At 44.1% G+C, this 17,700-nt stretch overlaps 1 protein-coding gene across 2 annotated transcripts in view; it reads left to right on the forward strand.

Moving 5' to 3' along the window:
* The first annotated feature begins 1,384 nt into the window (after positions 1 to 1,384).
* CMTM8 (CKLF like MARVEL transmembrane domain containing 8) overlaps positions 1,385 to 17,700 on the forward strand; it is a 102,517-nt gene continuing 86,201 nt past the window's right edge. Inside the window, exon 1 of one of the 2 annotated variants that reach the window (XR_011563200.1) lies at positions 1,385 to 1,833. Coding sequence is in view for 1 of the 2 variants with exons in the window: in XM_070777309.1 (XP_070633410.1) it covers positions 1,687 to 1,833 (147 nt within the window). In the remaining variant the exon portion in view is untranslated. The remainder of the gene's footprint in view (positions 1,834 to 17,700) is intronic. The other variant, XM_070777309.1, reaches the window with a different exon arrangement.

The raw sequence follows: 17,700 nt of genomic DNA on the forward strand, positions 1-17,700 counted from the left end.
TCTCAGTGTATTGGCTTCTCTTGTTGCAGGGTGTGGGCTCAGCAGTTGTGGAGCATAGGCTCAGTTGCTCTATGGCGTGTGGGCTCTTCGCTCACCTGGGATCGAACTGGTATCCTTTGCATTGGCAGGTGGATTCTTAAACGCTGGACCACCAGGGCAGCCCAGTAATGCTTTTGAAGTCTTTTACTTCCTGAGGTCCTCCTGCGTAGGCCCTAGACCTAAAAGAAACGAATTCCTTGTTTTACTTGAGTGTATCGATCATTTTTGCTTTCTTCTCAGCTCACAGGACATGGTGGGAAAAAATGTCCCTTCAGACTTTTTCCCAAAGGTGTTTGGGAACAGATTAAGAGGGAATGGAATGCTTTCGCTGTGATCTGAGAGCAACCCTCTATTTGTGAGCAAGGATTATTTCCTTTCCTCTGGGGCGTGTCTGAATAAAGTAGAATATTTCTTGCCATTCTTTCACCAGACAGAAGGAGAGTGTGCCAGGAAGATGTTCTTGTTGGCAAGGTGTCCACCTAGGCATTTTACAGACGGTCCACTGAGGTCCAGAGACGTGGGGCCCCTTGCTCCTGGTCACACGGCTGAGAAATGCAAGTGTTGAAATTCGGGTCAGCCTGACACGTTTGCCTGCATGCGTGGGGCTCCCTCATCCCCTCCCGCACCCCAGGAAAGCACACTTTGCACGACCCACACAGTTTTCTAGCTCTCCCCCCAACATTTCCTCCCGAGGGCGATGGGACACTGATTCATCGTGACCAGGGACACCCCCCCCCCCCCCCCCAAAGATTTCCCCGTTCCCATCTACGGGCCAGGCGCGGTCTCCATGCATCCGCGCGATCGAGCCTCTGAGAGCGCCTGGAAGCGTCTCGCCTTCCAAGCCCGGCGATGAAGCTGGTTCCTCAAATTGTTCCCGGCAGGAGGGGCAGGAAATCCCGCCCGGCTGCGGCGGCCGCCGCGGCGGCAGGAGAAGAAGCTCCGGCCGGACCGTCCCGGCAGCCACACATCGATCTCGTTCGGGTCTAAGGTCCGGCCAGGTCGTAACTCCAGCCACTCTTTCGCCACCTGGAGCGATCGCCCCGCCCACCCCTCCATTCCCTTAGCCACGCGGCCCGGAGGCCTGGCTCTTCCCGGCGGCCCCCGAGCCGCGGGCCGGCCGCCGCCAGGTGGAAAGAGACAGGTCAGCGGCGACTCGCCCCCGGGAGGCGGCGCCTGGCTGAGCCGAGCAGCCGGCGGCCGCGACCCCAGGCCTCCCTCCGCAGACCCCGCGCCCCCGCACCCTCCCGGCCGAGCAACAGGTGAAGCGACCGCCTGCCGGCGGCGCCTCCGCGGGGCGGTCCCTCCCCGCCCACCGCGTGCCCGCCCCTCTCCACGCCCCCTCCTCCGCCGGGCCTCCGCCGCCTCCCTCGGCCGCCGGCGGCTTCCCCCTCGCCGGGTCTCCTGCCGCGGCGCCCTCGCGCAGCCCGAGAGCCCGCGCTCGCCGAGGAGAGGGGGGCGCCGCGCGCTCTCCAGACTCGCGCCGCGGCCACACGGGCCCGGCAGGCGCCCCCCGCGCGCCCCGTCCCTCCGCCGCCGCGCTCCCCTCCCCCCCACTGGCCGGTGTCCCCGGGCTCTGAGCCGCGCGGCCCGCCTGGACGCGCCGGGGGTCTCCGAGGCGGGGCCGGCGCTGCCCGCCCGGGCGCGACGATGGAGGAGCCGCAGCGCGCCCGCTCGCAGACGGTCACCACCACCGCCAGCTCTTTCGCCGAGAACTTCTCCACCACCAGCAGCAGCTTCTCCTACGACCGCGAGTTCCTCCGCACCCTGCCTGGGCTCCTCATCGTGGCGGAGATCGTGAGTGCCTCGGGGCGGGCGGGCGGGCGGGCGGGGCCGGGGGCGCAGGTGGACCCCGCGCGGTGCTCCTCGCCCGGGAGCTTGTTCACATCCTTCCGACGGCTTCGGAGGAACGCTTTAGGCTGAGCCTCGCCTTCATCCCAAGGTGCCAAACTCCGAGACCCCTCTCAGAAGAGGGCCCCTTCTCACCTTGGGCTCTTCTAGGGGAGAGGGTCATGAGCTTCGGGATGTTGGGGAGAAACCCGACCTGCTGGGCCCTCTCTGCGGTCGTGGCGTGTGCCCGGAGCGGGATGCTTGGTGAACATTGAGTTTGTGTTCATGAGTGTCAGAGATACCTGGTGCCTCCCTCACCTGATATCCACGTGGATGGCCTTTTCCCCAAAAGCAAAGCTTCTCGAAGATCTGGGGAGAAGACTTCTTTTTCCTAATTATCTCCTTGGAAGTAAAACTGAGGTGAATCAGGAAGGGTTTACGGAAAAATTCCGAGGGTCTCCTGTCTGGTGCTGTTTGAGGATCAAGGGGGTTCTTGTCTGGTGCTTTGCACATCCTGGTTTAAGACTCAGACCGTTCCTGGGGAGGGGGCACATGAACCAGCCTTCTCCTCTCTAGAGGAGAACGTGGACGCTGAGAGATCCAGTTATCCCCCCTTTAGGTTTCCTCCTGGCTGAGAAAGGTCCCGGGCTTGTTAACAGCTAACGGAGGCTACTGTGTACTGTCTTCACCAGGTGCCAGGGTCTCATCAAGCCCTTTAGACACCTTCCTGCCCACATGTCCCGCACAACACTCCTATCCTGTGAAAAGTGAAAGAAAGTGAAGTCGCTCAGTCGTCTCCGACTCTCTGCGACCCTCTGGACTGCAGCCCCTTTACCATCTGAGCCACCTGGGAAGCCCATCCTGTGAAGGGAACTTTGATTATGATCCCATTTTACTTGTGAAGAAACTGAGGTTTAGAGAGAGGAAGTAGGTCCCACCTGGGGGTGGAGGTGGGATTCAAACCTAGGCCTGCCTGTCTCCAGGGCCCTGCTTGTAACTGTTAAGGGGCATCCCTTCCTTCTGCCATATCTCACACAGTTTACTTGTGGCGTGTTCAGTTGTATCTGACTCTTTGCGGCCCCATGGACTGCAGCCCACCAGGCTCCTCTGTCAACGGGATTTCCCAGGCAAGAATACTGGAGTGGGGTGCCGTTTCTTACTCCAGGGGATCTTCCCAACCCAGGGATTGAACCCACATCTCTTGCATTCCCAGGCGAGTTCTTTTTTTGTTTGTTTGTTTTTTATTTCCAGGCCGGTGTGTTTCAAAAAGGGTGTCATACAAAAGGGCAGGGACCATGGCTTTTTCCAATGGCAGGCGGAATTCTTTACCACTATGCCACCTGGGGAAGCCCCATATCCCTCATACTTTCACTTAAACCTTTGTGGGGTTGAAATCTAGCTTATGTGAGCTTGGGGCCGTGATGGTACCAAAGTGCTGAGGACCCCAGATCCCCTGAGAAACCTGCTCATCCACTTTTCCAGAGACTCAGAGCACACCCCAGACCAACTGAATACATCCCCGTTGGTTCCAGTGCATAGAGAGTTTGAAGTGTTGGCTTAGCCCATCCCCCATTTCGTTCCCCCTGCTGGCACTGAGGCTGGGGAGATCCAATAGAAAGCCTCGGGTATTGGAATCACCTTGCAGGGCCTGGCTTATAGGAATTCAACAAATATTTGCTGTGTGGATGAAGGAGTTGGCAGGCTCCTCTGCTCCAGCAGAGCTAGTGGCAGCTACAGTGACAGAGGTGGGCCTTCTACCCTGGTGTGGATGCGGACCAGGTGTAAAGTAAAACACCTCTTGTTTTCTGATTTATGATCAACAGACTCCGTGTTCCATGCTTTCTCTGAAAATAGGAAAGTAAAAGAAAAAATGTAAATGGCCCACAATTATGTTACTAGAAATAACCACTGCTGATGTGTTGGCACGTAGACGTTTCGATTTCAATACGTTTTTTGAAACTGATGGAAAAACATGTGAGAAAAATTATCCTGAATGACTACGAGAGTTTTTATTTTGGCAGATCTCTATATGCACAGGTTTTAGAGTCACTGGCCTACCGGTAGACATCTAACCCTCCCCCACCATTGCCGTACCAGAGGTACCCACATTCCCATCTCTTAGACCCTTCCCCCACCAATGGTGTTATCCTTGGCTTTGTACTCTGACAAATGAGGCTTTACCCTCTTGGGCCACCCCTTCCCCACCCGCATTATACATACACCTTTATGTCTTTGGATTAGATCGATAACCGGTGCTGACCTTAGGATATCATAAACTGTTCAAGAGGAGCCGCTGAGCGGTCTGTGGGTGCTTTTCCTTTGCTGTCCAATTTCTTGTTGTTCCTGGAGATTGTAATTTTCCATTTCTGAGTTCTCTAGATACTTAGTCACTGACTTTACTGTTTGAGTCTTCACTCAGGAAACTGAGAGACAGCAGGTATTCCATCAGGGTCGTTTTCTTGACCAGCCCTCTCTGGGAGCGTCTGATCCGCTCTCACCTGGCCTTCTCACCTGGACACAGCTGATGGCCTGGGGTCTCCTGCATGTGCCTGTTGAAAGCCCCTTCCCCCTTCTCCTAGGTTGATCCTCTGCCTCCCAGGACCAGTGTCCTCCTCTGTCTGGGGGGAAACACACACCCTCTGACGCACACATGCGTCTCCTAAAAAAGGACGCATGTGTAAATTGAGAGGCGCATCTTTTAAAATGTCTTCATTCCACTGTTACACATAATTAATAGTTTGACTAAGTGAAGAATGGTAGATTGGAAATTTTTTCCTTCGGAATTTTCAAAGTGTTCCTCTGTTATCTTCTAGCTCTTCTGATTCTTTTTAAAAGATTCCAATTCTTGATCCCCCACCCCCTTTCTGGAAACCTGTAGAATCTGTTTTCTTCCCAGAGAGCTGTGACATCACAGCGGTGTGCCTTCACATGAGTGTGTTCTTCTGTAATACCAAGAACCTGTTCTCTCAATCAGGAAAACTCATGGACATTTAAAGAGATTAAAAATTTTTTTAAATTTATTTGGCTGCACTGGGTCTTAGTTGCAGCACATGGACTCTGTCATTGTGGTGCACAAACTCTCTCGTTGTGGCACGTGGGCTTAATTGCCCCACAGCATATGGGATCTTAGTTCCTTGGTCAGGGATCAAATCCACACCCCCTGCTCTGCAAGGCGGATTCTTAACCACTGGACCACCAGAAAGTCCCCTAAAAGGTTGTTTTTTTTTTTTTTTTCCCTGTTTATGTTATATTCATTTATTCAACAAATATATATTGATCACCAATTTTGAGCCAAGTTACTTATTCTTCTTCTAGGCATGCTCCAAATTGCCTATGTCAAATGTTTAGAATGGCCGGAGAAAGTAAGTAACATTCTCTAAGCCTGCTTTATCCATTGTAGTGGAAATTGCTGTAGAAATTTAAGAAACCTCCACTGAAATGCTGTTTTAACTAGAATTTCTTTTACGCCATCTTAGCCTCTAGCACAGTGACTTTAAAGATTTAATGAGCATAAAAATCACAGTGAGCACTGTACTAAAATGCATATTCTAGAGTGCTGGCTACAGAAATCCTGTTACAGCAAGTTTGCTACAGTGAGAAAGAAATCAGCATTTTTAACAAGCTCACTAGATACTATTGCAAAGTGTTCTTGGATGGTCCTTTGAGAAAACAGCTACAGAATGCTTAGATACTTTCTTTTATCATAATATGCTATTATCTATAAAACAAATGTCAATAGCTAATTATTTTAAAAATTCCATTACTTATGATATTTCAAGCGAGTCAATTGATGATTGCAGAGTTTCTTCCACTTGTGCAGTTTTATACATTACTTTTATCTAAATAGATGTTGGGAATGTGGAATGGGAGAGGGTGTCTTCATTCATCGGAAGAACAGTTCATGAATTTACTGTCCATACGTACGTGCTCGTTAGTTCAGTCATGTCCGACTCTTTGTGACCCCATGGACTGTAGCCAGCCAGGCTCTTCTGTCCATGGGATTCTCTAGACAGGAATACTGGAGTGGGTTGCTATTTCCTACTCCAAAGAGATTCTTAAAATTTTCTTTTTCATTTATTTTGGCCATGCCACGTGGCTTGTGGGATCTTAGTTCCCTGACCAGGGACTGAACCCAGGGCCCCAGCAGTGAGAGCACGAGGTCCTAACCGCTGGATCGCCAGAGGATTCCATAGAACTCTTGAAAATGTTAAGGATCACCCTAAATAGTATATACTACATTTTATTGATTCAGTATACTGTTTATATTTTATAAATATTTTAATTTTTGTTTATATTTTAACATCTGAGTCAGAATGTAGCTTGCAGTGGATGGTTTGTTGAACCGTAAGGAAAATGGAGCCATGAATTCTTTATTTGAGGGTGGAGGCAGGGCAGGTTTCAAACTTTTGCTGTTCCAGCCCTCAGATTAAGTTAGACCTGCCCCTAGAAGAATGTTACTTTCCGCCTTGAAAAAGCAAAATACTGAGACAAAGAATTACTAAGAACCTGACTTCCTGCTTGAGCCTGGGGGAAATAATAGAGAGTAAAACACAGTGTTTCCCCAAATCTGTTGTCAGGATCCCTTGGCCTGGCTTTCTCACAGAGTTGACCTGCTAAAACACCCTAGACGGTGCCGGTGTAACATGGCATGGCAACCAAATTGTAGTGGTTTCCTTCCTCTTCAAGTTTTATAACGAGCTAGAAGCAATCCAGGACTTGACCTGTGACTTGTAGGATGTTGTGATCTCATAACAGTTATGAGGATTGGAAGAATACAAGTGGTTTGTCAGAAGCTGAGTTAAACTGCAGCCTTCCTGTTGTTGGCGACTTCAAAATGAGTTATGTCATGCAGGTAATAATGTCAGATCGCCTTTCGTTTACTTACTGTCATGAGCAAACTTAGTTGGGGGAGGACAGATAGGGTTTCCTGAGAACCGGCATCTAAATTAATTTGTCCTGGGACTTGCCTGGCAATCCAGTGGTTAAGGCTTCAAGTTCGCAATGCAGGGGACGAGGGTTCAATCCCCGGTGGGGGAACTAGATCCCACATGTGGTGCGGTGAGGCCGGGAGGAGTTAAGTTAGTCTATCCTGTTGATTTCTTTTTGAAGAAGGATGAACACAGGTTCCTAATCTTGGTAGAAAAATGAGAAAAATGCAAGTATGAAAAAAAACCCCTTGAACCGTGTTCCCCACAGTGGTTCCTGTCAGGCGTGTCAATATTGACCCATGTTTGGGCGTGGGGAGGCTTTTCAGAAATTTTTGGTTATTGTCGTGCCTGTTCTCCTGGTGTTCAATGCCCTGGGGTCCAGGGAGTCTGATGTCCTGAAGCGCTTGGGACAGTCCCCAGCCATGAAGAGTTGCTTCACCAGCTGCCTACAGCCCCACTGTTGAGAAACTCTGGGCGAACCTCTGTTTACCCGCTGGAGTAAACCATTCCAGGGTTTCTTAAGTGGTTGTGTGTTACTTATCTGCAGTTTTTTAAAAAATGTGGTCACTTATGAACTACTCCTTGCTTCCTGCTATGACCATCTGTGCTGAATGTCTTCCATTCATCACTCAGAGGCACCCTCCACCCGGCTCTCCACCCTGTAGTGACTTGCACGGACCCGGCCGTCTCCAGGGTCCCCTCTGATGCCACACTGGATTCCAGGGTCCTCCTGGCACCTGTAGGATGCAGTAGGTGGGAGAGGAGCAGGTTCAGGGCGCTCGTTCTTGGGACTCCTGCCTGCCGGGCTCAGCAGCCTAGCTGTGTCCCTCTGTGCAAGGCGGGCTCTGGCAGCCCTCGGCCCTGGGCTGTTTTCCCTGGCTCTGTTATCTGGTCACTCCCAGCCACTTCCTATTGCCAGGCCCTGCGTTATGGCTTGTGGTTTTCCTGCACCCTACCTTCTAAATAAGACCTTTATTACACTCTGCTCAGATTACCCAATCTGAATGTGCCAGTTTCCTGGGGAGACCTGATAAATTACTTTTCCTCATCAGCGTTCATTTCTTTAGGCATTGTGTTTTGTTTTGTTTTTTTCCAATTTTTAAAAACATTTTTTCTTCTGTTCCTGGCTTTAAAAAAAATTATTGAAGTTCTTCAGTCATTCTTAATGGCTGTCTGCATGCGTGCATGCTAAGTTGCTTCAGTTATATCTGACTCTTTGCAACCCTATGAACTGTGGCCTACCAGGCTCCTCTGTCTATGGGATTCTCCACGAAAGGATACTGGAGGGGGTTGCCATTTCCTTCTCCAGGGGCTCTTCCCAACTTAGGGATTGAACCCGAGTCTCCTGTGGCTCCTGCATCGCAGGTGGATTTTTTACCTCTGAGCCACTGGGGAATCCCAATGGCTACCTGCTGCTGCTGCTGCTAAGTCGCTTCAGTCGTGTTCGACTCTGCGACCCCATAGACGGCAGCCCACCAGGCTCCCCTGTTCCTGGGATTCTCCAGGCAAGAACACTGGAGTGGGTTGCCATTTCCTTCTCCAATGCATGAAAGTGAAAAGTGAAAGTGAAGTCGCTCAGTTGTGCCCGACTCTTAGCGACCCCATGGACTGCAGCCCACCAGGCCCCTCCGTCCATGGGATATTCCAGGCAAGAGTACTGGAGTGGGGTGCCATCGCCTTCTCTGGGCCACCTAGTATTCCATAAATGTCCAGGCTCCCACTGTTCAATTTAGGTTTCTTTCTTTCCTGTAACAAGGTTGTAACAAACAGTCCTTAAGCCCCCTCTTTCTGGATACTCTTTTGAGGTTTTCTATGGATGTGTACTTGGAATTGAGCAACAGGGCATATGAATCTTCCTTGAAGTAAAATTTTATTGATGTCTACAGTAAAATTTACCCTTTTTAGTGTACTGTTCTATGAGTTTGGGCATATCCAGGTTTAAGATACAGCTTTATTGAGATATTAGCGATAACAGATGGATGATTTTTCCTTAAAAACTAAAAATACAGCTGTTGTCTGATCCAGCCATCCCACTCGTGGGTGTATATTGGGAGAAAAGACACACGCACTCCAGCGTTCACTGCAGCATTCTTTACAGCAGTCAAGGAATGGAAGCTGCCGCAGTGTCCACTGACAGACTCATGGATACAGAAGACGTGATACACACATACAATGGAATATTACTCAGTCGTAAAAAGTAACGAAATAATGCCATTAGCAGCAACATGGATAGATGTCGAGATGAAGTAAGTCAAAGACCATTGTCATGTAGGATATGCATGTCCTTTGCTGTACCCCTGAAACATTTCAAATCCACTATACTTCAAGAAAAAATTAAATAAAAAACAAAAAAATAAGAAAAGTAAAAATATACATGAAAAGTTGACCTTTTAAAGGTGTACAATTCAGAAATGTTTTAGGATATTCACAGAGTTGTACAGCTTTCATCATTGTCTGATTTTAGGACATTTTTGTCACCACAGAAAGAAACCTTATATCTGTTAGCAGTCACTCCCTGGTCTCCCCTGGCCTCAGCCCTTGGTAGCAGCTAATCTGTTCTTTGCCCCCTGGATTTGTCTGTCCTGGTTATTTCTTGTAGATGGATCCTATAGTGTGTGGCCCTTGCTGTCTGGCTTCTTTCACTTAACATAATGTTTCCAAGGGTTATCCATGCTCTAACATGTCTCAGGACTTCATTCCTTTTATTGCCAAATAATATTTCATTGTATTATACATATATATGTATTGTTTATCCATTCATCAACTGAGAACAGTTGAGCTGTTTCCACATTTTGATTGCTACGAACACACTGCTGTGAACCTTCGTGCACAGGTTTTGTGTGGACTTAGTTTTCACTTCTCTTGGGCGTTTACGTAGGAGAGGAGGGATTTGTCAGGGTACTGCTAGACTCTTTCCAAAATGGTGACCCTAACTTATAATCCCAGCACCAACATGAGTGTTCCGATTTCTCCACATCCTCCCCGAGATTTGTTTTCTGCCTTTTCTAGTCATCCTGACGAGGTATGAAGTGATATCTCATTGTGGTTTTAGTTTGTATTTCCATGATGACTATTGATGTTGAGCATCTCTTTATGTCATTTGTCTAGCTTCTTTGGAGAAGTGTCAGTTCAAATCCTTGGCCATTTAAAAGGAACAACCAGGCCCTGAAAAGTTGAAAAGTAATGTCAACGGCAGCCCAATAAAGATAATGTGAACAACCAAAAAATCCTTTGCCATTTAAAAAACTAATTTCTCTTATTGTGGACTTGTAAGCATGCTTTTCATATTCTGGATACAGGTTCCTTATCATATATCAGATACATGATTTGCAAATATTTTTCTTCCATGCTGGGTGTTGTCTTTTCACTTTATGTGATGGTTTCCTTTAAAGAACAAGGGTTTCCTAATTTGACAAAGTACAGTCTGTGTATTTTTTTTCTCTTGTTGTTTGTATTTTTGATGTCATATCTAAGAAGACTTTGCCTAATGCAGGGTCACAAAGATTTGCTTGTCTGTCTTTTACTGAAAGTTTTATAGGTTTTTTTTTTTAGGGGGGTGGTGCTGCATTGCATGGCATGCGCAACTTCCCTGACCAGGGATCGAACCCGTGCCCCCTGCAGTGGAAGCACAGAATCTTAACCACTGGACTGCTGGTAAAGTCAAAAGTTGTGTAGTTTTATGTCTTACATTTAGGTCTGTGGCTAATTTTGAGTTAATTTTTTGAGGAAGGAGGGTAATTTTGTTCATTTCCGTGTGGATATCTAATGGTCCTAGCACTATATGTTGAAAAGATAATTTTTTTCCCCACTGAATTGTGTTGGCACCCACTGTTGAACATCATATGGCCATAAATGTAAGGATTTATTTCTGCATCATCAGTTGTTTTGTTGATCTAAATATCTATCCTTGTGCCAGTACCACACTAACTGTAGCTTTGTAGAAAGTTTTGAAATCAGACTGTGAGTTTGCAAGTTTGTTATTTTTTGAAAGTTGTTTTGCCTATTCTGGGTCCCTTGCATTTCCTTGAATTTTAGTATCATCTTGCCAATTTCTGCAAAAAGGGGTGCTAGAGTTTCAGTATGGGTTGTGCTGAATCTGTAGATCAATTTAGGGGATATTGCTGTTTGAAAACTGTTTTCTGATTCATGGACATGGGATACCTTTCTGTTTATTTACAACTCCTCTGATTTCTTTAACAATGTTTTGTAGTCTTCAATGTACATATCATATATTTCTTTTGTTAAATTTATTCCTAAGTGTTTTATTCTTTTTGATGCTATTGAACATGGAATTATTTTAATTTCATTTTCAGATTGTTTATTGCTACATCATAGAAATCCAGTTGAGCTCTGTATCCTTAACCTTATATTCTACAATTTTGCTGATTTCATTTATTAGTTCTAATAGTTTTGTGTTGGAGTGGGGTTGCTCTATGTGTTTTTAAGGCTTTGGTATTACTGCCCAGTTGTACAGAAAGGTTTATACCCACTGGCATTCCCTGTAGTTCTGTTTCAGTGGGTTTGTGTGTTTGTGTTCTAGTGGTGTTTCAGTGGGTTTGTTTCTTCAAATACTTAAACTTTTAACATTTTCCAATTTTCTTGGAGTGGGAGATACTCTAAAAAAACCTGATTTGGCATAGACACCCACCAGTCAGAGCATTAGCTAATATTCAGGGGAGCCTTGGACATGTGAAAAAAGAGATTTTTTAAAATCTGTATTTCTGTGATGATCAAAATTTAACATTTAAAATATGCTCATTGGCCATTTATTTCTTCTTTCAGTAAATGCCTGTTTTTCCCCTTCTACTCATTAAAAAAAAAAAGGGCCCTTTCTTTCTTTAAAAATGTTTTAAAGATATAAAAGGGATTGAAAAAGTGAAAGCGTTAGTTGCTCAGTCATGTCCGACTCTTCGTGACCCCATGGACTGTAGCCCGCCAGGCTCCTCCATCCATGGGATTCTCCAGGCAGGAATACTGGAGTGGGTTGCCATGCCCTCCTCCATGGGACCTTCCCAACTCAGGGATCGAACCCATGTCTCCTGTGTTGCAGGGAGATTCTTTACTGTCTGAGCCACCAGGGAGTGAAGGAAGACATTTATGAAAATTTACCTCCAAGGAGGGAAATAAGATTGGATTGTGGGATGTAGTTGAATAGGGAGGTTTGCTTTTTAACTCCTTATTTTTTATATGGTTTTAATTTTTTTGTGATGAGAATGTATTTATGCATTAATGTAATTAAAGAAACTTAGCAGTGTGTTCATTGTAAAAAACTTCAAGTCATTTGTATATAGAGTGAAAACTCAGTGTCTCTGATAACTTACCTCCTTCACCGTATCCAGCATCTACCCCCATCTACTTAGTGTTCACAGACCTTTTTCTGTGCGTGTGCATATATACACACACGTGAATGAGTGTAGTATACATATTCTGCAGCTTCGTTTTCACTTAGTGATACCTTGATGTTTTTCCATGTTGCTTTTGTGTTGATTTGTAGGTTTCCTGTATAAGTATCAACTTTCTCGCGTCACTTGTTGTTAGTATCATTCATGCCATTTTCATCAAAATAAGTTTCTAATTTGCATGAAATCTAGATCTTACCTTTATTCAGCCTTCTTGGGTTTACTTTGCTTAAACATGGCTTCCTTAGACCCAGGATTATACAGATATTTGGAGAAAATACCATTCTTTTAAATGTTAAAAATATTTACCAGCAGGAGTTCCCTGGCTGTCCAGTGGTTAGGACTCGGCACTTTCACTGCCAGAGCCTGAGCTCAATCCCTGGTCAAGGAACAGACCCTGCAAGGCATGTGGTGCAACCAAATATAAATAAACAATTAAAAAAAAATGTCATCTAAAGGCATAAGTTCTTTCTGTGTGGATAAGAATGTAATTTCATGATCATGGTATCTCCCCTGCCAGAGTGAAGTAAATCAGAAAGGGAAAAACAAATATCATATATGAATGCATATGTATGGAATCTAGAAAAATGGATGGAATCTAGAAATATGGTACCGATGAACCTATTTACAGGGCAGGAATAGAGAACAGACTTCCGGACCCAGCAGGGGAAGTAGAGGGTGGGATGGACTGAGAGAGTACGACTGACATATATACGTTACAATGGGTAAAATTCATAGCTAGTGGGAGACTGCTGTATAGCACAGGGAGCTCAAGCTGGGACTCTAGTCAGGTGGGAGGGGGTGAGGGCTGGGAGGGTGGTTCACGAGGGAGGGGACACGTGTATACTATGGCTGGTTCCCATTGTTGTATGGCAGAGACCACCACAACATTGTAAAGCAATTATCCCCCAATTAAAAATAAATTTAAAAGAATGTAATTTCCACCCCCCCCAAATGGGTAGCTAGTTGTCTCACCATTAATCATATTCCCATATATGTGTAACTATTTCTTGATTGTGCTGCTGCTGCTAAGTCACATCAGTCGTGTCCGACTCTGTGCAACCCCATTGATTCTGAGTCAATTCTAAATTGACTGTAACTTTACATGCGTTTAAATATTCAGTAGGATCAGTTCAGTTCAGTTGCTCAGTCGTGTCTGACTCTGTAACCCCATGGACTGCAGCACGCCAGGCTTCCCTGTCCATCACCAACTCCCGGAGCTTACTCAAACTCATGTCCATTGAGTCAGTGATGCCATCCAAACATCTCATCCTCTGTTCTCCTCTTCTCCTCCTGCCCCCAATCATTCCCAGCATCAGGGTCTTTTCAGATGAGTCAGTTCTTTCCATCAGCTGGCCAAAGTATTGGAGATTCAGCTTCAGCATCAGTCCTTCCAATGAATATTCAGGACTGATTTCCTTTAGGATGGACTGGTTGGATCTCCTTGCTATAAATCATACCAGTTTCTCTCTTTCTTGCTGTGCTTTTGTATACTTACACTTACACTTGGAGGTGATTTTTAAAATCATTGTTCTTTACATTCCACTCTGATTTTGATTGAGACTGCATTGAATTTATAAATTAATTTGAAGAGATATCCTTATGATATTGAATCTTATTTAAGAATATTGTATCTATTTATTTAAGGTCATTTTATGCTCTTGAAGTCCTAAGTTTTTGCCAGATGTATCTATGTACTTCTTATTATATTTGATAAATAGGATTTATAAAAAAATGAATTTGGCGATTTGTAACTGTTTATAATTTGAAAAAAAGCTACTGATTATCTTGTTTTATATGTAGCCATTTTATTTGAATAATTAGTTCTAATTATTATTGTCCTAATTATTATAGTTCTATTATTATTTTATAAGTTACAGTAATATCTGAACACGGGTGGTTTTCTTCTTTTTATATTTATACTGTTTTTCATTATTGCATAGGTTAGGAATGATTGAGACAAAATGGATATCTTTGGCTGACGCATAACTTTAACTGCAGTGTTTCCAATGCTTTAATTATAATACAGGTTTTACTGTGGATTCTGGTAGATATTCTTTATTGAATTAAGAAAGGGAGGTTTAACTCTGTACGTCGTTTAATCAGGAATGATTGTTGAATTTGGGAGCTAATATTTGGTTGGGAGGGTGCCTTTTGTTAGGTCAGCATATAGGTTTTTTTTTTCCTTCTATTTGTTAATGGAATGAATTGCATTAGAAAATCTAACGTTGAGTCGTTCTTGTACTTGTGATATAATCTCTATTTAATTATAGTGTATTTTTTAAAGAAATTATTGGATTTTAAAATTTTCTTTTTTGACTCTTGGGTTTGATTTGTTGGTGTCATATCTGAGGGTTTTCTGTTTGTGTTAATATAAGACCAGCCTTCTAGATCACTTTGCTGTGTTCTCTTTTGTCTGACTTTACTAATGTCACCCCAGCTTTTTTTGGCTAGCATTTATCTGATATGTTCTTGTCCCTTTATTTTTAATTGAAGTGAGATTCACATCACATATAGGCATACTTCAGAGATACTGTGGTTCCAGACCAGTGTAATAAAGCAGTACCAAAATAAAGCTAGTCAAATAAATTTTTTGGTTTCCAAGTGCATATAAATTGCTTACATTATACTGTAGGCTGATAAGTATTTAATTCAATACATTTAAAAAACAATGTACATACCTTAATTAAAAATGCTTTATTGGTAAAAAATGCTAACCGTCCCCAAGTCTTTAGCGAGCCATAATCTTTTTGCTGGTGGATGTTGATGGCTGCTGACTAAGCAGGGTGGTAGCTGCCGAAGGTTGGGGTGGCTTTGGCAGTTCCTTAAAATAACGCAAGAATGAAGTTTGCTGCATTCGCTGACTCTCTTTTCATGAACCGTCTCTCTGTGGCGTGCTGTGTTCTTTGACAGCACCTGACCCACAGTAGAACTTCTTTCAGGGTTTGTGTCCGTCCTCTCACACCCTGCCGCTGCGTTATCAGCTAAGTTCATATAATGTTCTGGATCGTCAGCAGTCAGTGAGGTTCACCATCTTTTATGGGCAAGGTTTGTGGCACCTCAAAACAGTTATGATCATATCATTGGAGATCACTGATCATGGATCACCATAACAAATGTAGTAGTAATGAAAAGGTGTGAAATATTGTGAGAATTAACAAATGTGACAGAGACCCAAAGTGAGCAAGTGCTATTTGAAAAAGTCAATAAGACTTGTTTGATACAGGGTCGCCACAAACCTTCAATTGTGAAAAACAGTATTTTTGAAGCACATGAAAGGAAAGTGTAATGGAATGAGGTATGTCTATAAAAGTAGCTATTTAAAATGAACAAATGAATTACATTTAGTATAATACATTCGATCACTTTTATCTAGTTCTGGAACATTTTCATCTTCTGAAAGGAAACTGTACCTTTAATATTTTCCTTTCTCTGTCATCTTGTTAAGTCTTCCATGTTGACCATGTAACTAGATTTTAGTTCTATACCCAGTCTGAGAATTCGTGTTTCAATATGGAAATTTTTAACACATTTATATTTATTGTGATAACTTATTTAGAATTCTTAGTTTTCCTTATTTTTTTCTCTAGTGATTGTAAGTTATAAATTCCATTTCTATTTTGTTTGGAGCTATCTTCTAAATTTTACCCAAAGTACTTATATATATATAAGTACAGAGAAGGCGATGGCACCCCACTCCAGTACTCTTTCCTGGAAAATCCCATGGATGGAGGAGCCTGCTAGACTGCAGTCCATGGGGTTGCAAAGAGTTGGACACGACTGTGCTACTTCACTTCACATATATATATTTTGCTAACTCCCCAGAGAATTAACATGTGTAACCACATAATTCCATTCAAAATATAACACTAAGCTTTTCCTTATCATGCTCTTTGTGTTAGACAGTTTTTTATGTTTTTCTTAAATAACATTTTTTGAGATATAATTCACATACCATACAATTCACCCACCTGAAGTGTGCAACTCAGTGGCTTTGGGAATATTTACAGGGTTGTGCAACCATCATCATAATCAATTTTGGAATATTTTCATCATCCCAGAAAGAAACTCCATACTATTAGGAGTCATTCTCCATTTCTCCACAACCTCTTCCTATGCTATCACTAATTCTACATTCTGTGTCTATCAGATTTGCCTGTTTTGGACATCTCATATAAATGGAATCCCATAATACGTGATCTTTTGCGCCTAACTTCTTCCACTTAAGCTAACATTTTCAAGATTCATCCATGTTAAAGCATGAGCGAGTACTTCTTTTCTTTTTTTGCCAAATATTGTTTCATTGTGTGGCTTCCTTTTATCCATCCATTCATGAGTTCATAGACATTTGGGTTGTTTTCCACCTTTTAGCTATTGGTAACGCTGCAAGAAAATGAGAGACACCAAGGGAACATTGCATGCAAAGATGGGCTCGCTAAAGGACAGAAATGGTAGGGACCTAACAGAAGCAGAAGATACTAAGAAGAGGTGCCAAGAATACAGAGAAGAACTGTACAAAAAAGAGCTTCACGACCCAGATAATCACGATGGTGTGATCACTCACCTAGAGCCAGACATCCTGGAATGGGAAGTCAAGTGGGCCTTAGGAAGCATCACTACGAACAAAGCTAGTAGAGGTGATGGAATTCCAGTTGAGCTATTCCAAATCCTGAAAGATGATGCTGTGAAAGTGCTGCACTCAATATGCCAGCAGATTTGGAAAACTCAGCAGTGGCCACAGGACTGGAAAAGGTCAGTTTTCATTCCAGTCCCAAAGAAAGGCAATGCCAAAGAATGCTCAAACGACCGCACAATTGCACTCATCTCACACGCTAGTAAAGTAATGCTCAAAATTCTCCAAGCCAGGCTTCAGCAGTACATGAACCGTGAACTTCCAGATGTTCAAGCTGGTTTTAGAAAAGGCAGAGGAACCAGAGATCAAATTGCCAACATCTGCTGGATCATGGAAAAAGGAAGAGAGTTCCAGAAAAACATCTATTTCTGCTTTATTGACTATGCCAAAGCCTTTGACTGTGTGGATCACAATAAACTGTGAAAAATTCTTCAAGAGGTGGGAATACCAGACCAACTGACTTGCCTCTTGAGAAACCTATATGCAGGTCAGGAAGCAACAGTTAGAATTGGACATGGAACAACAGACTGGTTCCTAATAGGAAAAGGAGTACGTCAAGGCTATATACTGTCACCCTGCTTCTTTAACTTCTCTGCAGAGTACATCATGAGAGACGCTGGGCTGGAAGAAGCACAAGCTGGAATCAAGATTGCCAGGAGAAATATCAATAACCTCAGATATGCAGATGACACCACCCTTATGGCAGAAAGTGAAGAGGAACTCAAAAGCCTCTTGATGAAAGTGAAAGTGGAGAGTGAAAAAGTTGGCTTAAAGCTCAACATTCAGAAAACGAAGATCATGGCATCTGGTCCCATCACTTCATGGGAAATAGATGGGGAAACAGTGGAAACAGTGTCAGACTTTATTTTTGGGG

The sequence above is a fragment of the Bos indicus genome, chromosome 22, assembly GCF_029378745.1.
Source record: "Bos indicus isolate NIAB-ARS_2022 breed Sahiwal x Tharparkar chromosome 22, NIAB-ARS_B.indTharparkar_mat_pri_1.0, whole genome shotgun sequence".
Classification (NCBI taxonomy): Eukaryota; Metazoa; Chordata; class Mammalia; order Artiodactyla; family Bovidae; genus Bos; species Bos indicus.